This window comes from Erinaceus europaeus, chromosome 3 (assembly GCF_950295315.1).
Source record: "Erinaceus europaeus chromosome 3, mEriEur2.1, whole genome shotgun sequence".
Taxonomy (NCBI): domain Eukaryota; kingdom Metazoa; phylum Chordata; class Mammalia; order Eulipotyphla; family Erinaceidae; genus Erinaceus; species Erinaceus europaeus.
Window position 1 is genome coordinate 21987089 of NC_080164.1, and position 26230 is coordinate 22013318.

The following is a 26230-nucleotide window of genomic DNA, read 5'->3' on the forward strand; positions in this document are numbered from 1 at the left end:
ACTTTTTATAAAGCTTTTCTTCTTTCATTGAATGGCCATGAAAATGGAGGTAATGTTAAAGTAGGAGATAAAAAAGATTGCTATGGTCTTTTTCAATAAAAATAGAAGTCACTGAGGCTTTCTGAGTATTAGGCTTTGATTATTACCTTTTATATTTTGCATTGAGCTCTGTGTCCTATTATTTCCTTCAAAGTAATGCTTAAACATTTAAGAAATGCTATGCTCTTTTTGTTAATATTGTATAATTTTGTAAATTAAAAGCTTGTGTTTTTGAGCAAAGGGGGAAGGAAATCAGTAGTATCCTCCCAGATACACAGGTAAAAGCATTATGCTAAGGCAATCTGACTATTGACGTAATTTGATTTATAACTTGCATATGTGCTTTGCACTCAGAAAGAATTGGAGAAAAAGCAGATACTAAAATCCAAATTTAGTAGAATTCCTTGTTTTTTACATTTTTATTTGTTTGCTATTGGGTAGAGACAGAAATTGAGAGGGAAGGGGGGGAGACGGACAGGGAGAGCGACACCTTGAGCCCTGTTTCACTACTCATGAAGCTTTCTCCCTGCGGGTGGGAGTGGGGGCTTGTGATGTGAGCACTTAAGCAGGTATGCCACCGTCTGGCCCCTAGGAGTCCTGCTTAAATGTAATGTTCTTTACATTTTGCACAAAAACTGATTCTTTTGGTAAAACAATCGATTTTGCAATTTGCTTTGGAACTCTTGAATCAAAGGATTTTCTTTTAAATGCCAGTTTCAATCTCTTGAACTTTTCTTCAGAAAAAAAAAAATGATAAAGCATGCCCTACAAAAGGGAGGCTTTTTGTTGTTTTTCTTTTCAAAGTAGTTTTTTTCCTACTGGATTGAAAATAAATGATAATCCTCATTTCACCTTTATTTTTCTGTTTACAGTTTGAGATTTCAGGGGTTGAAGTCTGGTAAAAAGGGAGTAGCTAGTTTTGGGCTCTCTTACTAGTAACAATTATAACAGTAAGGTGGGTGTGTGTGTGGCTATCTTGGTTGGAAGAGAGCTTAAAAAGGTAAAATGAAACAACAAGAATGGCAAAAAAAAATGGCCTCGAGGAGCAGTGGGTTTGTAGTGTAGGCACCACCCCCCATCAATAACCCTGGAGGCAAAAGAAAAAAATCTCCAAAATGTCTACTTATAAATTATCTTCAAATTTTTGGTGGGACCAAAAATTGGTCTTGTGCACTCTGATATTCATATGAACCAGGCAGAAAGCAGAACATCTGAAGAACTGAACAGAGGCAGCAGCTACTGGGGGAATAGAGTCTGAGCTCTTAAGTTCTAAGAGCCGGTTATTAAACACAAAGTTTCCTTCTGAAACTCTAAAGGAAGTGAGTGGCTCCATAAATAGAATGAAGCCCTTGCACCCAGAAGGCCCTAGGTTCAATCCCTGGCACTGGATATGCTAGAGTGGTGTTTTGGCTTCTCATAAAAAATTAAACTTTTAAATTATTTAAAAAATTTTTATTTATAAAAAGGAAACACTGACAAAACCATAAGATAAGAGGGGTACAGCTTCGCACAGTGCCCACCACCAGACCTCTGTATACCATCCCCTCCACTGATAGCTTTCCTATTCTTTAACCCTCTGGGAGTATGGACCCAAGATCATTGTGGGGTGCAGAATGTTGACGGTCTAGCTTCTGTAATTGCTTCCTGGCTGAACATGGGGGTTGACAAGTCTATCCATACTCCCAGCCTGTCTCTTTCCTTAGTGGGGAAGGACTCTGGGGAGGCGGAGCTCCAAGGCACATTGGTGGGGTTGTCCAGGGAAGTCTGGTCGCATCCTGCTAGCAACTGGAACCTGGTGGCTGAAAAGTGTTAACATACAGAGCCAAACAAATTGTTGAACAACCGTGGACCTAAAGGCTGGAATAGTGCAGATGAAGTGTTGGGGGAGGAGGTCCTCCATTTTAAGGAGAGTGGCACAGGAGGTATCATAGTAGCTTGAGAACCAGACATGAGGTGGTAATTTTTTTTAAGACTTTTAAAAATATTTATTCATTTTCCCTTTTTGTTGCCTTTTTATTGTTGTAATTATTATTGTTGTTGTTATTGATGTCTTCGTTGTTGGATAGGACAGAGAAATGGAGAGAGGAGGGGAAGACAGAGAGGAGGAGAGAAAGACACTGCAGACCTGCTTCACCGCTTGTGAAACCATGCCCCTGGAGGTGGGTAGCCGGGGGCTTGAACCGGGATCCTTATGCCAGTCCTTGCACTTTGCGCTATCTGTGCTTAACCACTGTGCTACTGCCCGACTCCCGAGTTCCTAAATTTGATTTCCCCACATCACATATGCCAGAGTGATGTCCTATATGCTAAATAACATAAATGGAAGGGGGAAGTATGCTAATACGGAAGGATGATATTCTAGAATTGAGACTTTTACTTTTAGATTATTTGCAAATGAACAAACCCCATGTCAAAAAGCTTACTACCAAGCCTTCACAGTGGCCTGTCAATAGTTCAGATGGTTCATTAATTCCTGATTTCAATCCCCAGAGTCAGATAGGAACACCAGTGACAGACAGCACATAAGGTGGCTCACTGTATGGTGAAGCATTGCTTTGATATATGCTTTCTCTGCCTTTCATTCCAAGTGTATAGAGTACAGTGTGTCAGGTAGCCGATCAGCAATATTTTACATGTGTAAGACCCCTGTTCCGTTCCCTGGTTCCCCATCAAAAAATAAAAATCGGGGGTTGGGCTTTCTTTCGGTCCGTGCGACTGGCAGGATGGGCAAATTTTGTGGACTCCGTACTGCCAGGAACCTGCATAGCCACTGGCGTGACCAGAAGTGGCGCGATAAGTAGTACAAGAAAGCCCATCTGGGCAGGGCCCTGAAGGCCAATCCTTTGGGAGGTGCTTCCCATGCCAAGGGGATTGTGCTGGAAAAAGTAGGGGTTGAAGCCAAACAGCCAAATTCTGCTATCAGGAAGTGTGTCTGAGTTCAGTTGATCAAGAATGGCAAAATAATTAAAAAAAAAAAAAATCACAGCCTTTGGGCAATGATGGTTGCTTGAATTTTATTGAGGAAAACAATGAAGTTCTGGTTGCTGGATTTGGTCGTAAAGGTCACGCTGTTGGTGGCATTCCTGGAGTCAAAATGGCTAATGTCTCTCTCTTGACTTTATACAAAGGCAAGAAGGAAAGGCCAAGATCCTAAGTTTGATGGTGTAAGTGCAGTGGTAATAAAATTTCATAATATCAGAAAAGTAAATCGAGTGTTGGCAAGATCACTCACCTGGCATGGTGCTTGCCTTCCACGCACCAGGCCCAGCTTTAAGGCCCCACCACACCATGCAGGGGTAGTGAAAGGGAATCTCCGCTGCTATCTGAAAAAGTTGACCAGAATGTGGAGATTGCACCTGTATGAGGCCTCAAGCTCAGTTTTATCCACTGTATCACCTCGGCTGCATCTATTTCTTAAATCTTTCAATTGTAAAGTGGGAATAGCATATCTGTTTTATAAGATACTGTAAAAAATGTCACAATTTGTTAAAAGCTCCTCAATACGCCATGAATATTTTAAATTAATTAATTGATTGATTGATTGATTGATTAATTTTGCCTCCAGGGTTATGCTGGGGCTCGGTGATTACACCACAAGTCCACTGCTCCTGGAGGCTATTTTTCCCCTTTGTTGCCTTTGTTGTTTTACCGTGTTGTGGTTATTATTGTTCTTGTTACTGATGTCGGTTAGGACAGAGAGAAATGAAGAGAGGAGGGGAAGACAGAGATGGGGAGATAGAAACCTGCAGACCTGCTTCACCGTTTGAGAAGCGACACCCCTGCAGGTGGGGAGGCGGGGGCTCGAACCGGGATCTTTACTCTGGTCCTCGCGCTTTGTGCCACGTGTGATTTTAACCCACTGCGCTAACACCCGACCCCTATATTTTCTAACATTACAAATCCACCCTAACTGCTCCAGGACAAGTCGCCCCAGCTCTCCAACTCCCAAAGCCGAGGCTCAGGGTGTCGCTCTAGCCATGGCTTCTCTTTCTATGGTCCCGCGGGGTCCGCTGGGAGACGAGGGGCCAGATCTGGAAAGCCAAAACATGCAATTCCGCCTCGGCGTCTCTCGCAGCCAATCGGCCGCAGTGTCCCCGCCCCTTCCGGTCCGGGGAAGCCTGGCACTCAAAGCCTCTTCCGGCAGGAGCTGAGCGGCTCCTTATCATGGTGAGTTGGCCGACGGCGGAGTGGGCCGGTCAGGGTGACTCCTCTCCTCTTCGTTTTTCCCGAGGTGTCCGCAGATGCCTAGGCTCCTCAGAGCTGGAGTCGGCGGAGTTGTGGCGGGGTGCCCGGGGGGGAGGGACCGGCATCCAGAAAAAGGGGAGCCCTCTCAGCACCTCTGCTTCCTCGCGCGTCCTCTACGGGGTCCCGCCCTTCTGCCGGGGTTCTTACCGGGGTGGGTCTCTGCCCCAGGCCTGGTCTCAGGGGTCTGGCAAGCTGTGACACTCCCCTCCCACGGAGATGGTCTTGATCTGATTGGAAAGTTTAGGGGTGTCAGGCGCTGGTGCCACATGACAGCACCATGGAAGCGCCAACGAAATCCCAACTCATGGCTGGTGGGGTCTTTTGGTCTCACCCACTTTCACCACCCCACTCACTTGTCTTGCCTTGTCTCATTGCTTTGTTTTTGTAAATGAATGAGGAAGAAGGAAAAGAAAAGAGATTGACCAGGGAAGCACATATAAGAAGCACTTCACATTTAGGAGGTCCTGGGTTCATTCACAGCACCCTACCCCTGTGACAGCCCAGGAGGTAGTGCAGTGGGGAAAGTGTTGCACTCTCAAACATGATGTCCTGAGTTCAGTCCCTAGCAGTGCATATATTAAAATGATTCTCTAGGGGGTCGGGCGGTGGCGCAGTGGGTTAAGCGCATGTGGCGCAAAGCGCAGGGACCAGCGTAAGGATCCCGGTTCGAGCCCCTGGCTCCCCACCTGCAGGGGAGTCGCTTCACAGGCGGTGAAGCAGGTCTGCAGGTGTCTGTCTTTCTCTCCCCTTCTCTGTCTTCCCCTCCTCTCTCCATTTCTCTCTGTCCTATCCAACAACTAATAAGTTAATCTTTAAAAACAAGTCACCACTGGGCTTAGGAAGTGGTGTAGTTGGAAGCATGGTATGGCTGGAGAGACAGCATAATGTTCATATAAACATTTTCATGCCTGAGGCATCCAAGGTCCCAGGTTCAATTGCCAGCTCAGAGCTGAGCTGAGCAGGACTCTGGCAAAAAAAACAACACAAACAAACAGAAAAACATGAGGTCTCCAGCAGTCCTCAGTAGGCCATGTGCTAGAGTGATACTCTGATGCTCTCTCTTACTATCTTGTATTAAAGTAATTGTTCTTGTTTTTAATCCCCACTGTGAGAATGGGGAGATAACTTAATGGCTATTCTACAGATTTGAGGCCCTGACGTCTCAGGTTCAGTTCCTATCACTGTCATAATCTAGAGGTGAATGGTGCTCTGGTAAAATAAATAAGTAAATAAATAAATAATGAAAAGTCAAATCAAAATTAAATCACTGTGTAGTCAGTTAATTTTTTTTTTTTTTTTGCCTCCAGGATTATTGCTAGGGCTCAGTGCCTGCACTATGAATCCACTGCTTCTGGAGGCCACTTTTTACCTTTAGTTGCCCTTGTTGTTTATTGCTGTTGTTGTTACTATTATTGTTGTCGTTGCTGTTGTTGTTGGATAGGACAAAGATATCAGAGAGGAAGGGAAGACAGGAAGACCTGCTTCACCGCCTGTGAAGTGACTTCCCTGCTGGTGGGGGAGCTGGGGGCTCGAACCAGATTCCTTATGCCAGTCCTTGTGCTTTGCGCCACATGCGTATAACCCGCTGCACTACCATCCCACACCCCAAAGTTAAATTTTTTTTTTTAATTTTGCTTCCAGGGCTATTGCTTGGGCTCGTTGCCTGCACTACAAATCCACTGCTCCTGGAGGCCACCTTTTCCCCATTTTGTTGCCCTTGTTGTTGTCGTTATTGTTATTGTTGCCATTGGTGTTGTTGTTGGATAGGACAGAGAGAAATCGAGAGAGGAGGCAGAGCGGGAGAGAAAGATAGATACCTGCAGACCTGCTTCACTGCTTGTAAGGTGACCCCCCCCCTGCAGGTGGGGGGAGACAGGGGCTCAAAACTGAACCCTTAAGCCAGTCCTTGCAATTTGCACCTTGTGCGCTTAACCCATTGCGCTAAACCTGCTGTGCTACTGCCTGACCCCCCCCCCCCGCCCCCGGGGTTAATTTCTAAAATTGACCATGCCATGTCCTTGCTGAAATCCTTCCCTTTTTTTTTTTTTCTCCAATTCAATCACTTTACTGAGGACATGTTAATTCACAAAGTGCTCAAAATATAGTGGTACAGTTTCACTGGTCTCTCTCTTTGTGAGATTCTCATTAAATTAAAACAATATGTTAAAAATAAATAAAATTTAAAAATCAAAGATTTGGGGCTGGGAAGACAGCATAGTGGTTATGCAACAGAACTTTGATGGCGGCGGGGTGGGGGTGGGGTAGGGCGGTGTGTGAAAATGGGTTCTTGAAAACTGTTCTATACTACCTTAAGTTAATTGTATTTTAAATACAAATGATCAAGGACAATCTGTGGAACTCTAACTAATGCAAGTATTACTTCCACTGAAAAGATGTTTTGCTGTGATTTCCCAGTTAAATACAGGCTACCCTTATTAAGTGTCAATTTATTGACAGCCAAATTTTCAGCAGCACCAAGGACTACAGCAAGCAATTTTCTTTTGCTAACTCTGAGAGGTTGTGAATCTTTTGGTTTCTATTTTAGTTAGTAAAGATATTTTACTCTGGGGCCAGGTGGTGGCGCACCTGGTTGAATGCACATGTTAGAATGCACAAGGACCCAGTTTCAAACCCTCGTCCCCACCTGCAGGGGGAAGATTTTGCAAGTGGTGAAGTAGTGCTGCAGGTGTCTCTCTGTCTCTCTCCCTCTCTCTCATTCCTTCCCTTTCAATTTCTGGCTGTCAGTATCCAATAAATAAATATAAAGATAATAAAACTTTTTTTTTTAAAGATATTTTACCTTGTGTTTTTTCTGTGGGAAAAAAAAAAAGAAAGAAAATGCGGGGGCCAGGTGGTGGCCCACCTTGTTGGGTGCACATGTTACAATGTGCAAGGACCTGGGTTTGAGCCCCTGGTCCCCACTTGCAGGGGGAAAGCTTTGTGAGTGGTGAAGTAATATTGTAGATGTCTGTCTTTCCAGCTCTCTCTCTTTTTTAACATTATTTATTTATTTATTTATTTATTAGAAATATAGAAGGAGAGAGAGGAAGAACCAGACATCACTTTGGTTCATGTGCTGCCAGGGATAGAACTCATGACCTCATGCTTGAGAGTCTAATAATGCCTTATCCACTGCACCACCTTCCAAACCACTCTCCCTCTATCACCTCCTTCCCTCTTGATTTCTAGCTGTCTGTACAGTAAATAAATAAAGATAATTAAAAAATTAAGAAAGGCAATATATCCTTTGTCATTAATGAAGTTACTAGAATGTTAATATTAGCCTGCAGTGAAAGATGACATGATGAAGGCCATCTCCAGGTTAAATACTCAGTAATGTAAAAACTATAATCAGGAATAATCTGGGAAAGCTTCATGGAGGAGGTGAAACATGTAACTGAGTACTAGGTGTTACATCTTTTTTTTTTTTTGGATTCTGGGGTTTTTGTTTTTGTTTTTTCTCTTTTTATTATTATTATTATTATTATTTTGGATTCTGGGGTTTTTATCAGGGCAGTTTCTCTTTGTAAATTTTCTTTTCTTTTTTAGTACTATCTTTATTTATTTATTTATTGGATAGAGACAGCAAGAAATGGAGAGGGAAGGAGGTGATAGGGGGAGAGAGATGAGACACCTGCAGCCCTGTTTTACCACTCGTGAAGCTTTTCCCCTGTAGAAGGGGACCAGGGGCTTGGAACCAAGTCCTTGTGCTTTGTAACATGTGCACTCAACCAAGTGAGCCACCACCAGCCCCTCTTTTTCTCTCTTTCAGAGGGCAGAGAGATACTGCAGCAGTGCTCTAGCACACATGAAATTTCCGTTTTGCATTGTGCCTTCGGTGTGGTAGGACCTCACCCCTGGTCCTTGCTCCTGGTAAATTTTGTCCTCTATTTAATGAGCTACCTCCACTTCAGTGCTTTACTTTAATCTTTTTTTTTTTTTTTTTTTAACCAGAGTACTGATCAACTCTGGCTTATGGCAGTACAGGGGATTGAACCTGAGATTTTGAGGCCTCAGGGATGAGAATATCTTTGCATAACCATTATGCTATCTAGCTCTGCCCTAATATTTTTTTTAATTGAGGAAATATTTTGTAAGACTTGTCATTGGGATACAGCATAACAGCTTCCCAAAATAGAAGTCAGCCACCACCAGACTGCTCATTCTTTCCACCATAGCACACTGGGCTCCCAACTGCTGATGAGGTTCCAAACCTCACCCACCTTTTAAAAAATTTTTTTTTATCATCTTTATTTATTTATTGGATAGAGAGTCAGAAATTGAGAGGAGGGGGGGAGATAGACTGGGAGAGAGAGACATAGACACACCTGCAGCACTGCTCCACCACTCGCAAAGCTTTCCCCCTGCAGGTGGGGACCAGGGGCTCGAACCCGGGTCCTTGTGCACTGTAACGTGTGTGCTCAACCAGATGCGCCACCATACGGCTCCCCCTCCCCCACCTAACCAACTATTCCTTTCTACTTAACGTTTATTTAAAAAAAATTTTTTTTTTTCATTTTCCACCAGAGCGCTGCTGAGCTGATGGTGCTGAGGTCTGAACCTGAGACTTTTCAGCCTCAGGCATGAAGTCTTTTTATATATCTCCTCCCTCCCAGCTGTTCCTTTTCTGTCATTTGAAAACTGGACTCCAGTTTGTGAAATGTATCTGCTAGCTGTGGAAACCCAATTCAGTTTCGGAAAAGTTGAATCTTTGGGTTTTAATTTTTTTTTCTAGTACCATAATTATATCAGAAATGAGCCTTTGCCTTTTATTTACTTATTATGGAAGAGACAAGCAGACAGATATTCAGACACGCGCCAGAGCACTGCTCTCGCACATGCATGCTGGAGAGTGACCTGGGCACCTCAGGCATGCCAGTGTTGCTGTCTACCAGCCAAGTTATTTTTTTTTCTTTTTTTTGTGGAAATAATGACTTACAAGGCAGATATTCTCATGGGACAATTTAAACATTTACAGGTGATTGGGTGACCTTACATATGATATTCATGCAAAGGACAGGTTATAGACTGAATGCTAGAAAACAGCTGATTAAACAATCAGTGTTAATTTTAGAAAAAGAATCATCACTGAAATAAAAAAGAGTTGAGTCCTCTTGGCTCCAGTAAAGAACTATGTTATGCTCAGTGTTTTCCATTAATAAGCTATCTTTATCAAGAAGGACTCATTCTCCACTGACATACTTATATATAGACTAGCCAATAGTGCCCATTTCAGAAGCTATCCAGACGACTTCTCCAGCATGAAAGAAGAGGTAAAATGTTTGCTGAGGGTCGGCTAAATAGCTCACTTGGGCAGTGTGCTGTTTTGCATGTATGCGACTCAGGTTCAAGGCTGATCCCCAGCAGACTGAAGGAAGCTTGGTGCTGTAGTCTCTTGTACTATCTCCGCCACTCTATTAAAAATTATATATATTGGAGCTAGGCGGTGGTGCACCTGGTTAAGTGCACACATTACAGTGCACAAGGATCCAGGTGCAATCCCCTGGTCCCCATGCTATTTTCTTTTTTAAATTTTTTTTAAAGATTTTATTTATTTATTAATGAGAAAGATAGGAGAGAGAAAGAACCAGACATCAGTCTGGCACATGTGCTGCCGGGGATCAAACTAAGGACCTCATGCTTGAGAGTCCAAAGCCTTATCACTGCGCCACCTCCCGGACCACAGCCAAGCTATTTTCATGGCCTTGCCTTTTAGAAACTTGCTTGTCTTGTTTCTTTTTTCTTTTTCTCTGATAGAGAAGGAGATCAAGCCCCTGGCTCTGGGAGGGGCCACTTCACAAGTAGTGAAGCAGGTCTGCAGAGATGTCTTTCTCGCCCTCTATCTTCCCCTCCCCTCTCAATTTCTCTCTGTCCTGTTGGGGAAAACAATTGCCACAGGAGCAGTGAATTTGTTGTGCTGGCATCCCAAGGTAACCCTTGAGGCAAAAAAAAAAGGAGACAGGGAGAGAGAGATACTTGCAGTACTGCTTGTGAAGTCCTCTCCCCCTGCCCAATATCCTCTGTTGGAGGGACCTGGGGTTTGAACCCTGTCTATGCAAATGGGGATGTTTGGGCTATACCAGGTGAGCCACCTATTTTTCTTAATGTGAGAGTAATTGAAATAATTTAAAGTGAGCTAAAACTAGAAGATATCTAAAAATACTGGTATTAAATAGGATTCGTTTCTAGGAATAAGATATTCTACACAAAATTATTTGTTTATTTTATTCTATTTCTTTATTGGGGAATTAATGTTTTACATTCAACAGTAAATGCAATAGTTTGTACATGCATAACATTCCCCAGTTTCCCATATAACAATACAACCCCCTCTGGGTCCTCTGTCATCCTTCTTGGACCTGTATTGTAGTCACCCACCCACCCCCACCTGTTTATTTCTGTTACCAGAGCACTGCTCAGCTCTGGCTTATGGTGGTGTGGGGGGTTGATCCTGGCTGGGGCTTTGGAGCCTCAGGCATGAGAGTCTTTTTGCATAACCATTATGCAAAAAAAAAAACCCACTACACAAAACCTACACAAAAAAAGTTTTAAAAAATTTATCCATTATCATTTATCACCATTGTCCCTTTTCAACTGAATCAATATAGTAGACCCTCTGGGTTAGTATATACACTGGTCTTTATCTGAATATCAAAATTAGTAATACGTGTGTGTGTACTTTATATTTCTTTCATTCCTTTTCATTATGGAAAAATTTGAACATATACAAACATAGGAAGAATATATTGCAGTAGGCCCCCTTGAAATAATCTCTTTACAAGAACATTTATCCACATTCTATTGTTTTTCTTAGGTCAGCCTTTTCTGCATGTGGTGACTCTCAATAACATGCAACTAATAATGACATGATTAAACTTTGAAGAAATGGGATATGCCTTTTTTTTTTTTTTTTTTTTTTCCTCCAGGGTTATTGCTGGGCTCGGTGCCTGCACCATGAATCCACCGCTCCTGGAGGCCATTTTTTCCCCTTTTTGTTGCCCTAGTTGTTGCAGCCTCGTTGCGGTTATTATTGCCATTGTTGACGTTGTTTTGTTGTTGGATAGGACAGAGAGAAATGGAGAGAGGAGGGGAAGACAGAGAGGGGGAGAGAAACATAGACACCTGCAGACCTGCTTCACCGCCTGTGAAGCGACTCCCCTGCAGGTGGGGAGCCGGGGGCTCGAACCGGGATCCTTACGCCTGTCCCTGCGCTTTGCGCCACGTGCACTTAACCCACTGCGCCACCGCCCGACCCCTTTTTTTTTTTTTTTTTTTTTTTTTTTTTTTTTAAGGACCGAGAAATGAAGAGAGGAGGGGAACACAGAGAGGAGGAGAGAAAGATAGACACCTGTAGACCTGCTTCACTGCTTGGGAAGCGACTCCCCTGCAGGTGGGAACTAGGGGATCGAACCAGGATCCTTATGCCAGTTCTTGCACTGTGCACCATGTGCACTTAACCAGCTGTGCTACTGCCCAGCCCCCGGATATGCGTTTTTATAGCTGCTCAGATGTTTCACAACGATAATTGTAAGAAAATCATACCTCTGCTTGAGTTAAATCAGAAAATGTCTCACGGTGTTTCATCTACTAATATCCTGTTCTGGGGGCCGGGTGGTGGCGCACCTGGTTGAGCACACATGTTACAATGTGTAAGGATCCAGGTTTGAGTCCCCAGCCCCCACCTGCAGAGGGAAAACTTCATGAGTGGTGAAACAGTGCTGCGGGTGTCTCTCTGTCTCTCTTCCTCTCTATCCCCCCCCTTCTTGATTTCTGGCTGTCTCTATCCAATAAATAAAGATAATACAATTTTTTTTTTTTAATAATCATTTCTGTACTTTCTCTGAACTTGAATGTTTGAGTCACATTGGTCATTTTCATTGAGGGGGAAGTGTAGTATGAATATTATGGTGATTCATTACCTTTATCATTTAGGAAAATAATTTTGTGAAAATAGAAATCCTTTTATTTAGCATTTAGCAACCAAAGTATTATATATGACCCATTGAAAGTTGTAAAGCCCCCCCAACAATTACTTCGCTTTTGAGATGATAATTAAAATTTTCTGGGAGTTGGGCGGTAGAGCAGTGGGTTAAGTGCACGTGGCACAAAGCGCAAGGACCGGCAGAAGGATCCTGGTTGGAGCCTGGCTCCCCACCTGCAGGGGAGATGCTTCACAATCGGTGAAGCAGGTCTGCAGGTGTCTATCTTTCTTTCCCCCTCTCTTCCCCTCCTTTCCCCATTTCTCTCTGTCCTAACAGTGACGACATCAATAACAACAATAATAACTACAACAACAATAAAACCAAGGGCATCAAAAAGGGAAAATAAATAAATATTTTTAAAAAATTTCCCCCACTTTGCCTTTGCTCTTATCTACCACCCCCACACATGAAATTATGTCATGTAAAACTGATGATTTCCTTTACTGCTTCTTGATTTTATATTCTAGTTAAGAAAGGCTTCTCCAATTCCAAGATTATTAAATTATACACTTATAATTTCTTCTTTAATATTTGATTTATCCTCATGAGGTAGGTGCAGAGAGAAACACCAGCGCACTTCTCAGCTCTGGCTTATGGTGGTACTAGGGATTGAACCTGGGAATTCAGAGCCTCAGGCATAAAAGTCTTACACATGGGAGTCGGGCGGTAGCGCAGTGGGTTAAGGAGCAGTGTAAGGATCCCGGTTCGAGCCCCCAGCTCCCCACCTGCAGAGGAGTCGTTTCATAGGCGGTGAAGCAGGTCTGCGGGTGTCTTTCTCTCCGCTTCCCTGTCTTCCCTTCCTCTTTCCATTTCTCTCTGTTCTATCCAACAACAATGACATCAGTAATAACTACAAAAATAAAGTCTTACAGAACCATTATACTGCCTCCCCAGCCTCTGTAATTTCTCCGTTACTCTATGGTTTTTATATTTTAACTTTATTCTTTTTTTCTTCTTTATTTTATTTATTTATTGCCAGAGCACTGCTTAGCTCTGGTTTGTGGCGGTGCTGGGGATTGAACCTGGGGGAACCTTTGGAACCTCAGGCAAAAGAAAGACTTTTTTGCATAACCATTGTGCTATCTCCCCAGCCTCTGAATTTTATTCATGTTTTTTTTTTAATTTTTTAATACTTATTTATTCCCTTTTGTTGTCCTTATTTTAAAATTTCTTTATTGGGGAAGACCTTGTTGTTTTTTGTTGTTGTTATTGATGTCATCGTTGTTGGATAGGACAGAGAGAAATGGAGAGAGGAGGGGAGGACAGAGGGGGAGAGAAAGACACCAGCAGACCTGCTTCACCGCCTGTGAAGCGACTCCCCTACCACAAATTACTCTTGTTTTCTCCTAAACATGTTAGATACTATCTTAATCATAAACAAAAAAAATTTTTTTTTTTTTTTGGCCTCTAGGGTTATCTCTGGGGCTCAGTTCCTGGACCATAAATCCACTGCTTCTGGAGGTTGCTGCTGTTGTTGCATAGGACACAGAGAAATTGAGAGAGAAAGAGGAAAGAAAGACACCTACAGACCTGCTTCACTGCTTGTGTCTGGGTGTCAATTGTTTTTTAAACGTTTATTAATTAATGAGAAAGATAGGAGGCAAGAAAGAGCCAGACATACTGCTGGGGATTGAATTTGGGACCTCATAATTGAGAGAGTTCAGTGCTTTATCCACTGCACCACCTCCTGGACCAGTTTTATCCACTGCACCACCTCCAGTATCAGTTCTTGATCAGCTAGCTACAAGCCTTGGAAAACTGACTAAAATTTGTTTCTACTTGAAAGGATTATTGTATTAAATAGAACATAAAGTGTCTAGAAAAGGGCGTGGTCTTCATATATATATTGTTACTACATACCGATATAGAAAAGATGAGTACTGAGGTACTGATTTGTATCATTTTTTTTTTTTTAGGGGACAATTCATCTCTTTCGAAAACCACAAAAATCTCTTTTTGGCAAGTTACTACAGGAATTTAGACATGTGGCAGCAGACCGAAGGGTAAGCTATTTATTTATTTATTTTTTTTACCAGAGTACTGCTCAGCTCTGGCTTATGGTGGTGCAGGGGATTGAACCTGGGACTTTGGTTTTCTTTCTTTCTTTTTAATTCTGTTCAGATAGGAAATGGGTAAGCTATATTTTTAAATATTTTATTATCATGAAAGAGAGAGAAAGCAGAACATTACTCAGTATATTCTAGTGCCTGGGAATGAACCTGTGATCACTAGTACGTTAGGCACAAAAGTCCGGCATTTACCTGTGTAATAAAGCCCTGACCCCAGCTTAAGTTATTTTTATTATTTTTTTAAATTTTTAAAATTATCTTTATTTATTTATTGGATAGAGATAGCCAGAAATTGAGAGGAGGGAAGAGATAGATAGCATAATCGTTATGCAAAGAGACTGTCTCATGCCTGAGGCTCCAAAGTCCCAGGTTCAATCCCCCATACCACCATAAACCAGAGCTGAGCACTGTTCTGGTAAGAAAGTTGAAAAAAAAAGGGAGAGAGACAGAGAGACTCCTGCATCATTGCTTTGCCACTTATGAAGCTTCCCCCCACAGGTGGGACTGCAGGGTTTGAACCTGAGTTCTTGCTCATTGTAACACATGCACTTAACCAGGTGTGCAACCATCCAGCCCCAGTTATTTTTATATTAATTTATCTATATTATATATATATATATATATATGTATTTATTGCCTCCAGGGTTTTCACTGGGGCTCATGCCTATAGCATGAATCCACTGCTCTCAGAGGCTAATTTTTCTCATTTTGTTGCCCATGTTGTCGTTGTTACCGTTATTGATGTTGTTGTTGGATAGGACAGGGAGAAATTGATAGAGTAGGGGAGAGAAAGATAGACACCTACAGCCCTGCTTCACCGCTTGCAAAGCAACCTCCCTGCAGGTAGGAAGCCGAGGGCTCAAACCAGGATCCTTATGCCAGTCCTTGCATTTCACGCCATGTGTGCTTAACCTGGTGCACTACCGCCCAATCCCCTATTTTTATTTATTTTAAAATATTTTTCTATATATTTATTATTGGGTAGAGACAGAGAAATTGAGAGGGTGGGTCTGGGTAGTGGCGCACCTAGTGGAGCGCACACGTTTCAATGAGCAAGCACCTAGGTTCCAGTCCCTAGTCCCGCCCTGCAGGGGGAAACTTTGTGAATGGTGAACCAGTGCTACAGGTGTCTCTCTGTCTCCTCCTCTCTCAGTTTCTGCCTGTCTCTATCCAATAGTAAATAAAGGGTACACATTTTTTTAAAAAAATTGAGAGGGTGAAGAAACAGACACCTGCAGCCCTCCTTCACTGCCCATGAAGCTTTTCTCTATAGGAAGGAACCAGAGGCTTGAACCTGGGTCCTTGAACCTGGCTTGAACCTGGGTGCACACTGTAATGTCTGCACTTAACAAGGTGCACCACCACTTGGCCCCTTTTTATTCCTTAATTCCAATTTAATTATTACGTAGACAGCATTAAAACTTGGATACTTTTTAGAAATTATTAAAAAATTAAAAATAAAATGGGGGCTGAACACTAGCATAGTGGGTTAAGTGCACATGGTGCAAAGCTCAAGGACCAAGGTAAGGATCCCGGTTCCAGCCCCAGCTCTGCACCTGCAGACTAGTCACTTCACAAGTGGTGAAGCAGGTCTGCAGGTGTCTCTTTCTCTCCCCCTCTCTGTCTTCCCCTCCTCTCTCCATTTCTCTTTGTCCTATCTAACAATGACAACAGCAATAATAACTACAACAATAAAAGAACAAGGGCAACAAAAGGGAATGAATAAATAAACTAAAAATTAAAAAAAGAAAGATACAATATGGGGGTCAGCAGTAGTGCAGTGGGTTAAGTGCACATGGCAGAAAACACAAGGACCGGCATAAGGATCCCAGTTTGAGCCCTCCGCTCCCCACCTGCAGGGAAGTCGCTTCTTAAGCTGTGAAGCAGGTCTGTAGTTGTCTGTCTTTCTCTCCCCCTTTCTGTCTTCCCCCTCCTCTCTCCATTTCTCTCTGTCCTATCCAACAACGAAGGACATCAACAACAACAGTAATGACCACAACAAGGCTACAACTACAAGGGCAACAAAAGGGGGAAAAGAAGTGGCCTCCACGAACAGTGGATTCAGGGTGCAGGCATGGAGCCCCAGCAATAACCCTAGAGGCAAAAAAAAAAAAAAAAAGATACAATTTGTGCTATTTATCATTCAAAGTAGATTTACTTAGTGTTCTTTTTTTCATCATTTTATTTTTAGAATGTTCTTCCTCTGACTAAATCCTGTCTAATTACTTTCTTACTATTTATGTATTTATTTATTTTAGATAGAGACAAATAGAAATTGAAAGGGAAGGGGGAGATAGAGTAGCCCAGGAGATGGCACAGTGGTTAAAGCATTGTACCCTCAAGTGTGAGGTTCCCACATGTACCAGAATGATGTCTGCTTCTTTCTCTCTCTTCGGATCTTTCTCATTAATAAATAAATAAAATTAAAAAACTTGTAGCACTATTCCACAGCTTGTGAATCTTCCTCCAAGTAGATGGGGACTTGGGGTTTGAACCCAGGCCTTTGTGCACTGTAATATGTGTACTTGACCAGGTGTGTCACTGCCCAGCCACCTGATTAGTCCCCCTTCTAGAATTACTGTTTTTGAGATTCATGGAACAGTAACTTCGTTGACAATAATTTTAGATTTAGAAAATGACACTTTGGGCTGGGGGTAGATAGCATAATGGTTATGCAAAGAGACTCTCATGCCTGAGGCTCCGAAGTCCCAGGTTCAATCTCCCTCACCACCATAAGCCAAAGCTGTACAATGCTCTGGTATTTTTCTCTGTGTCTTTCTTTCTCTGCATCTCTCTCAAAAATAAAATAAATAAGATACTTAAAAAAAAAAGTGATACTTTGACTGAAGGAAATTATGCTTATTTCTTTGAATATCAGAGTAATCATGACGACAACTTAACACTGTAAGCGAAGTCTATCATCACTTCACAAATAAGAATAATTTTCTTAGAGTCTTGGAGTTGGCACAGTGAATAAAGCATTGAACTCTCAAGCATGAATGAGGTCCTAAGTTTGATTTCCAGCAGCACAATACCAGAGTGATATATGATTTTTCTCTCTTTGTTCCTTTTTCATAAATAAATAAATAAATAAATAATCTTATTTTTTAAAAAAGGAATAATTTTCTTTTTACAGTCCTGGAAGATACTGTTCTTTGGTGTAATAAACTTAATATGCACTGGTTTCCTGCTGATGTGGTGCAGTTCTACCAACAGTATAGGTATGTTGCCATTCTTACTTTGATGGAGGTAGTTGCACTTTTTTTATTTATTTTATTTATTTTTAATATTTATTTATTTATTTATTCCCTTTTGTTGCCCTTGTTGTTTTTCTTGTTGCAGTTATTATTGTTGTCATTGCTGCCATTGTTGTTGGATAGGACAGAGAGAAATGGAGAGAGGAGGGGAAAACAGAGAGGAGGAGAGAAAGATAGACACCTGCAGATCTGCTTCACCACTTGTGAAGTGACTCCCCTATCGGTGGGGAGTCAGGGGCTCAGTTCTTGTGCTTTGCGCCATGTGGACTTAACCCGCTGTGCTACTGCCCGACTCCCCACTTTTTAATTTAATTTAATTTGTTTACCATTGCACTGTTCAGCTCTGGTTTATGGTGGTTTGGGGGATTGTACCTGGGACTTTGGAGCCTCAGGCATGAGATTCTCTTAGCATAACCATTATGCTATCTACCACCCATGATTTTAAATAAAGGTATATCTTCTTCAAATAAAATGCTATTCTGGGGGGTCGGGTGGTAGCTCAGCGGGTTAAGCGCACTTGGCGCAAAGTGCAAGGACCAGTGTAAAGATCTGGATTCCAGCACCCGGCTCCCCACCTTCAGGGGAGTCATTTCACAGCTGGTGAAGCAGGTCTGCAGGTGTCTTTCTCTCCCCCTCTCTGCCTTTCCCTCCTCTCTCCATTTCTCTCTGTCCTATCCAACAATGAACGACATCAACAATAACAATAATAACCGCAACAAGGCTACAACAACAAGGGCAACAAAAGCGGGGGGAAATGGCCTCCAGGAGCAGTGGATTCATGGTGCAGGCACTGAGCCCCAGAAGGCAAAAAGAAAAAAAAAAAGCTCTTCTGAAATCTGCCCTAAACAGAAATGAGAGAATCTATTTGAGACTTGCTTTATAAACTATAATTGGTTCAGTTGTTAGGTATGATTATTTTCAGTGAGCTGTTATATATATATTTTTAATTTTATTTATAAAAAGGAAACACTGACAAAACCATAGGGTAAGAGGGGTACAACTCCACACAATTCCCACCTGTAGAACTCCATATCATCCCCTCCCCTCCCCTGATAGCTTTCCTATTCTTTAACCCTCGGTGTATGGACCCAAGGTCATTGTGGGGTGAAGGAAGTGGAAGGTCTGGCTTCTGTAATGTAATTCTGTAGTGGATACTCTGGCATGAACAGTTTTGGTGACCTGCTACATTTCATAATAATGGCTTCAACAATGTTTGAATCAATATTTTTGTTATTTTACAGCTTTAACTGCCTATACTTACCTGACCATTTTTGACCTTTTTAGGTAAGTTTCCTAAACATCTGAATATTCTGAATCAAATTAGGATTTTGTTGAATTGTCTTTAAAAACTTTTCTCTGTTTTAAAGAAAAGTGAACTAAGTAAAATTGTTAAAATAAAACGTATATCCAAGTATCAATAGTTATAAGCCATAATGGAAGAAACTATTCCATTTACACAGCAACTGGCAAGATAATACCCAGGTGTTAGGTCAAGTGCTTCAGCTGCCTGCCTATCATTGGATGCCAGCTGTGGCGGGAGAGTAGGGCCATATAAGAACACACTAGCTCCTAGCAAAATTGTTTGGATGAGAAGACAAATGAAGGCATTCATAACTGAGAAGTGATTAACTGGGGTCCTTGCATCTTGGGACCTTTCATATTTCCACATATAAAGGTTGTAAAATATTTATAATGTGATTCGTCACAATCATGGGAGTATGTTATAAGGATTTTTTTTAAAGAAAGATTTTATTTATTTATTAATGAGAAAGATAGGAGTAGAGAGAGAAAGGGCCAGACATCACTCTGGTCTGGTACCTGTGCTGCCAGGGATTGAACTCAGGACCTCATGCTTAAGAGTCTAGTTCTTAGCCACTGAGCCATCTCCCGTACCACATAAGGATTTTTTTTTTTAAGTTTATTTATTTATGAAAGAAATTGGAGATAGAGAACCAGAACATTACTGTGGTATATGTGATGCCAGGGATCAGACTCAGGGCCTCATGCTTGAGTCCAATGTTTTATACATTGTGCTACCTCCTGGGCAGCTTAAGGATATCTTTTTCACAGTCATATAATAAATTGCTCTAGTGATCTAAAACAGATAATTGCTTCTTGAACTCCATGATGTTTTACTGGTATTACTTTCAAAGGTCTACTTCTTCAGGAGACAGAGAGAACACGCGCACCAGAGCATCATTCTCACACATGCAGTGCTGAGGATCAAACTTGGGACCTCCTACATAAGAGTCCGATGCTTGATCTAGTGTGCTACCTCCTAGGTCATTTCCCCTTTTATTTATTTATTTTTTTTAATTTTTATTACTGGACAGAGACAGATTGAGAGGGGAGTGGGAAATACAGAGGGAGAGAGACATCAGCAGCCTTGTTTCACCACTTATGAAACTTTCACCTTGCAGGTGTGGACCAGGGGCTTGAACCTGGGTCCTTGCACACAGTAGTTTGAGCACTTAACCAGGTGCACCAACACCTGGCCTCTAGTCTTTTTTTTTTTTTTTTTTTAGATTATTTACTAGAAAGGTAGGAGGAGAGAGAGAAAGAACCAGACATCACTCTGGTACATGTGCTGACAGGAATCGAACTCAGGACCTCATGCTTGAGAGTCTAATGCTTTAATCACTGCACCACCTCCTGGTCCACTCATTATTTTAGTTTAGTAATAAGACAGTAACTTGTGAGTCGGGCAGTAGTGTAGCTGCACGTGGCGCAAAGCACAAGGACCAGCTTAAGGATCCTGGTTCAAGCCCCAGATTCCCACCTGTCAGTAAAGCAAGTCTACAGGTGTATATCTTTCCTCCTCTCTCCATTTCTCTGTCCTAGCCATCAACAATGACATCAATAATAACTACAACGATAAAAAAACAAGAACAACAAAATGGAATAAATAAATAAATATAAAAGAAAAAAAAGACAGTAATTTTTTTTTGTGTGTGTGTGTGGTGTTGAAGGATTGGATATTGTCTGCTTTTACGACTTCCAACCCAACTTTTTTTTTTAAACTTTATTTATTTTTTATTAGATAGAGACAGAGAGAAACTGAGGGAAAGGAGTGATAGAGATGGAGAGAGACACCTATAGCCCTGCTTCACCACTCGTGAAGCTTTCCCCTTGCATTTATTTATTCCCTTCTGTTGCCCTTGTTTTATTGTTGTAGTTATTAATGTTGTTATTGATGTCGTCGTTGTTGGATAGGATGGAAAGAGGAGGGGAAGACAGACAGGGGGAGAGAAAGATAGACACTTGCAGATCTGCTTCAGCGCTTGTGAAGTGACTCTCCTGCAGGTGGGGAACCAGAGACTCAAACCTGGATCCTTATGCCGGTCCTTGTGCTTCGTGCCACCTGCGCTTAACCCGCTGCGCTACCACCTGACTCCCTCAAACTAACTTTTTAAACTCTTATTACTTCAGATAGAGAGTGAGGGAGAGACACCACAGTGTTGGAGCTTCCCCCAATGCTGTGCCACTCCTGAGTGATGCTGGAGCAAGAACCCAGACTATATGCATAGTGAGGCATGCACTCTTTATTTAAAAGTTTATCTATTTATTTTATTAGTGATTTAATATTGATTTGCAAAATTACAAGATAATGGGTATAATTCCACACCTTTTCCACCACTAGATTTCTGTGTCCCCATTCCCTCCATTGGAAACCATCATAGTTCTCCCAAGACCAAGATGAGTTATCTATTGGGAGTCGGGCGGTAGCGCAGCAGGTTAAGCTCATATGGCGCTAACTGCAACGACCTGCGCAGGGATCCTAGTTTGAGCCCCCAGCTCCCCACCTGCAGGGGAGTCGCTTCACAAGTGATGAAGCAGGTCTGCAGGTGTCTTTCCGCTTCTTTGTCTTCCCTTCCTCTCCAGCTACAACAATAAAACAACAAGGGCAACAAAAGGAAATAAATAAATAAATAAATAACTTAGGGACCGAGGGTGGCACACCTAGTTGAGCGCACATGCTACAGTGCACAAAGACCCAGGTTGGAGCCCCTGGTCCCAAAAAAAGTTTTGCAAGTGGTGAAGCAGGTCTGTCGGTGTCTCTCTGTTTCTCTCTCTCTAGTTTCCCTCTATCCAATAAACAAAGATAATGAAAAATTTTTTTAAAACTTAGAGTTGACTATTATGTCTATAACTGTCTATATACATTCACTTTTTTTTTTTTCCCTATGGTTCTGCCTTCTTTTCCTTTCTAAGTCACACCTACTACTTCTAAGTGTCTTTTGTTTGTTTTGTTTTGTTTGAGGCATGTACTCTTATGGAGGAACTATCTTTCAGCCCCTAGTAACTTGTTTTAGGGTCTAGGTGGCGGCACGCCTGATTAAGTGCACACACTACTGTGCACAAGGAGCCAGGTTCAAGCCCCTGGCCCCCACCTTTAGGGGGAAAGCTTCATGAATGATGAATCAGGGCTGCAGGTGTTTCTCTGACTCTCTCCCCCTGTATCTCCTCCTCTCCTCTCAATTTATTTCTGTCTCTATTCAATAATAAATAAATAAGTAGATAAATAAGTACATAAAAATAATAATGACTTGTTTTAGAGTGAATGTACACTATTCTTGGAAAAGAAATATAATTTTATCCCAACCCAAACCTTATTTAAATGTTAATATTTAGTGAATATTAAATAAAATGTACCCAAAAATACATTTTATGGGTTCTGGGCAGTAGTGCACTGGGTTAAGCCCACATGGTACAAAGCACAAGGACTAGTATAAGAATCCCTGTTTGGGCTCCCGGTTTGGGTCCCCAGCTCCCCACCTGCGGGGGGGTGAGGGGGCTGCTTCAAAATCAGGGAAGCAGGTCTGCAGGTGCCTGTCTTTCTCACCTGCTCTCGGTTTTGCGCTCCTCTCTCGATTTCTGTGTGTCTTATCCAACAACAACAACAACAGAATTAGCAAAAGCAATAATAATAGCAATAACAACAAGGGCAACAAAATGGGAAAAATGGCCCCCAGGAGAAGTGGATTTGCAGTGCAGGCAATTTCTTCTTCTAGCGTTTGCCTCGGCTAGGGAGTTTCCCCAATGAATGGGTACTCACGAGATGCACCACGGGAAGGTCGATCCAGTGCATCCCAATGAGCCCTAGCAATAACCTGGGAGGGGGAAATGCAGGCAATAAGCCCTAGCAATAACCTGGGAGGGGGAAAATATACATCTGTATACATATTTATTATGCCTAGAGTAAATTATGTTACCACTATTGTGTTATTTTTTTGCATCTTTAAATATGGAAATTAATGTAGATAGTAGGTAGAGAAAGCATGAGTTTATCAGCTGACTTACTGATGTATCATAGCTTTTTTTTTTTTCAGTTTCTTCAGATTTTAAGATTGTCACTAACAGACATAAGAGAAAAAAGCAAAATCAATGCATGCTAGTGTGCTTATTGTGATTAAATTATAAATTACTAGAACAATTTATTTAGTTTGTGTAAGCGCTGATAATAGACAACTTAGGAGTTCTGAAACTTTACTTGCTATATGTTTGATTCTAACTCTAACTCTAATTCTGAATTTATTTTCCTTTTAACTTAGTTTAATAACATGTTTAATAAGTTACTGGGTAATGATGAGAAAACCAAGTCCTGTCTATTCATTTGGGTAAGTTCAAATTATTTTACTTTTGGTAACATTGGTACTAAAGTAGTAGTAGTAATAAATGCTAAATTACTAACTACAGTATTTGTCGAAAATAAATGCTACATTGGTAACTCACTTGGATAGTGTACTTGCTTTGACTTGGGCACCTCTCAGGTGTAGTAAGTCTGGCCTCCATCACACTAAAGTAAGATTCAGTACTGCGATATCTTCCTTTCTGTCTCTTTACCTAGCTCTGTTTTTCTGTCTGAAAAAGTTGTCCTGTCTATTTTACTGTCAAATGGAAACCATTTATCCCCCCCCAATAAAGAAAAGAAATAAAAAGTTGGCATGGATTGGTGAAGCCCCAGTGACAACTCGATGCAAAAAAAGAAAGGAGAGGGCGGGGGAGATAGCATAATAGTTATGCAAAGAGACTCTCATGACTGAGGCTCCAAAGTCCCAGGCTCAATTCCATGCACCACCATAACCCAGAGCTGAGCAGAGCTCTGGTGTTTCTTTGTGTGTCTTTCTCTGCATCTCTCTAAAAATAAATAAATAAATAAATAAATAATAAATTAATAAATAAAATATGTATTTAAAAAGGAAGAGAAAAACGTCTTGCTTAGTGGAAATTTGATCAAATAGTGAAAGTTTATAGAAATGCTTCTACGATGATTCTAGATAAAAAATAGAAAATTTACTTTTTTTTCCAATATTTATTTACTTATTCCCTTTTGTTGACTTTGTTTTATTGTTGTAGTTATTATTGTTGTTGTTATTGATGTTGGATAGGACAGAGAAATGGAGAGAGGAAGGGAAAACAGAGAGGGGGAGAGAAAGATAGACACTTGTAGACCTGCTTCACCGCCTATGAAGCAACTCCCCTGAAGGTGGGGAGCCGGGGGCTCGAACCCGGTGTGCTTAACCCACTGCGCTACCGCCCGACTCCCTAGAATATTTACTTTTATGTGGTACCAAGGAGTAAACTCAGTGCCTCATGCATGTACACTACTGCTGAAAAAGACATTCTTTTTTTTGTTTCATTTTGTTTTAATTTTTTTTTAGAGAGGGATGGGAGATATCTTACCAATGCTCTGCTACTCATGGAGCTTCCCTACTGCCATTTATGAATCTGAAGAGACCCTTAATGCAGTGGGCACTGGGCTCAAAGCTGAGTGGTGCTTCTTGAGAAGCTTTATGTTTTTTTTTTTTAATATTTATTTATTTATTCCCTTTTTGTTGTCCTTGTTTTATTGTTGTAGTTTTTCTTTTTTTTTTCTTTTTAGATTTTATTTATTTATTGATGAGAAAGATAGGAGAAAGAACCAGATATCACTCTGGTACATGTACTGTCGGGGATTGAACTCAGGACTTCATGCTTGAGAGTCCGATGCTTTATCCACTGTGCCACCTCTGGACCACTGTTGTTATAGTTTTTATTGTTGTTATTGATGTCGTCGTTGTTGGATAGGACAGCGAGAAATGGAGAGAGGAGGGGAAGACATCGAGGGGGAAAGAGACACCTACAGACCTGCTTCACCGTTTGTGAAGTGACTTCCCTGCAGGTGGGAAGCCAGGGGCTCGAACCAGGATCCTTATGCAGGTCCTTGCACTGCTGCACTACCGCCCGACTCCCTAGCTTTGTGGTTTTTTAAAAATTTTTTAAAAATATTTATTTTATTTATTTATTCCCTTTTGTTGCCCTTGTTGTTTTATTGTTGTAGTTATTGTTGTTGTCGTTGTTGGATAGGACAACAAGGGCAGAGAGAAATGGAGAGAGGAGGGGAAGACAGAGAGGAGGAGAGAAAGATAGACACCTGCAGACCTGCTTCACCGCCTGTGAAGCGACTCCCCTGCTGGTGGGGAGCCGGGCTCGAACCGGGATCCTTATGGCGGTCCTTCTGCTTTGTGCCACCTGCGCTTAGCCCACTGCACTACAGCCCGACTCCCGCTTTGTGTTTTTAATCACTATATTGAGGGAATGTTGATTTGCAGATTTGTAACAGGAATAACATTGCATATCACTACCTGTCACCCAATTTCATGCATTTTTACTTCCCACAAGTATTGAATGTGATTAATTTATGTGTTGTGGGAAAAACTAATAGCCTCTGACTTCCAGATGATAGTTTGTTTTAATTTTTTTTTTATTTATTAAAAAAAAAAGGAGACATTAACAAAACCATAGGATAAGAGGGGTACAACTCCCCACAACTTCTACCACCAGCTCTCTGTATCCCATCCCCTTCCTTGATTGCTTATCCCTCTGGGAGTATGGACCCAAAGTCATTATAGGGTGCAGTAGGTGGAAGATCTGGCTTCTGTAATTGTTTCCCTTCTGAACATGGATATTGAAAGGTTGATCCATACTTCCAGCCTGTCTCTCTCTTTCCCTAGTAGGGTGGGGCTCTGGGGAAGCTTTTTCACCAGAACACTGCTCAGCTCTAATTTTTGGATTAATCTGGGACCTTGAAGCCTCACACCCGAAAGTCTTTTGCATACTACTGTTTTCTTTCCCCTGTATGGATAGTTTGATTTTTTTTTTTTTTTTAACTTTTAAAGGAAACTTATTTTTACTAACTGAGAGAGGATGAGGGAGGAGGTAGAAGGAGAGAACCAGAACATTGCTCAGCACTGGTATAAGGTGGTACCAAGGATTGAATCTTTGACCTCTGGGAATAAAGGCAAGCAAGTTCATCCTCTTAACTGTTTGAACTGTTTCCCTGGCCCCAGCTGATGATCTAGGAATTGTAAGACAGACTCATAATAAACCACAATTGTATGTAGAAGAGAGATAGTATATATGGCTAAAATCATGAATTCTCAAGCCATAGTGCCTGAATTTAGAAGCCTGATTTTCTCACTGTAATAGTTATTCCTCTTTGCCTTTCAATTTCCTTATATTTTTACTTAAGAATTTATTTATTGGTGGCTAGGCAGTGACACTCCTGGTTAAGTGCACATAGTACTATGTTCAAGTATCCGAGCAAGGACCCGGGTTCAAGTCCCCGCTCCCTTCCTGCAGTGAGGACCCTTCTTGA

The 26230-nt window shown here is 41.7% G+C and overlaps 1 protein-coding gene and 1 pseudogene across 4 annotated transcripts in view; both read left to right on the forward strand.

The window, feature by feature from the left end:
- Positions 1-2730: 2730 nt before the first annotated feature.
- Positions 2731-3244, forward strand: LOC103127804 (small ribosomal subunit protein uS12-like; annotated as a pseudogene).
- A 900-nt stretch (positions 3245-4144) lies between these two features.
- The window catches only part of SLC30A6 (solute carrier family 30 member 6), a 63691-nt gene continuing 41605 nt past the window's right edge, over positions 4145-26230 (forward strand). For 2 of the 4 annotated variants that reach the window (XM_007538695.3, XM_060186838.1), the window contains exons 1-5: positions 4145-4206; positions 14183-14269; positions 17472-17556; positions 18834-18876; positions 23145-23210. In XM_007538695.3, the coding sequence (XP_007538757.1) occupies positions 4204-4206; positions 14183-14269; positions 17472-17556; positions 18834-18876; positions 23145-23210 (284 nt within the window). In that variant the 5' untranslated portion in view covers positions 4145-4203. Of the gene's footprint in view, positions 4207-14181; positions 14270-17471; positions 17557-18833; positions 18877-23144; positions 23211-26230 lie in introns of those variants that run through there. The other 2 variants (XM_060186839.1, XM_060186840.1) reach the window with 1 other exon arrangement.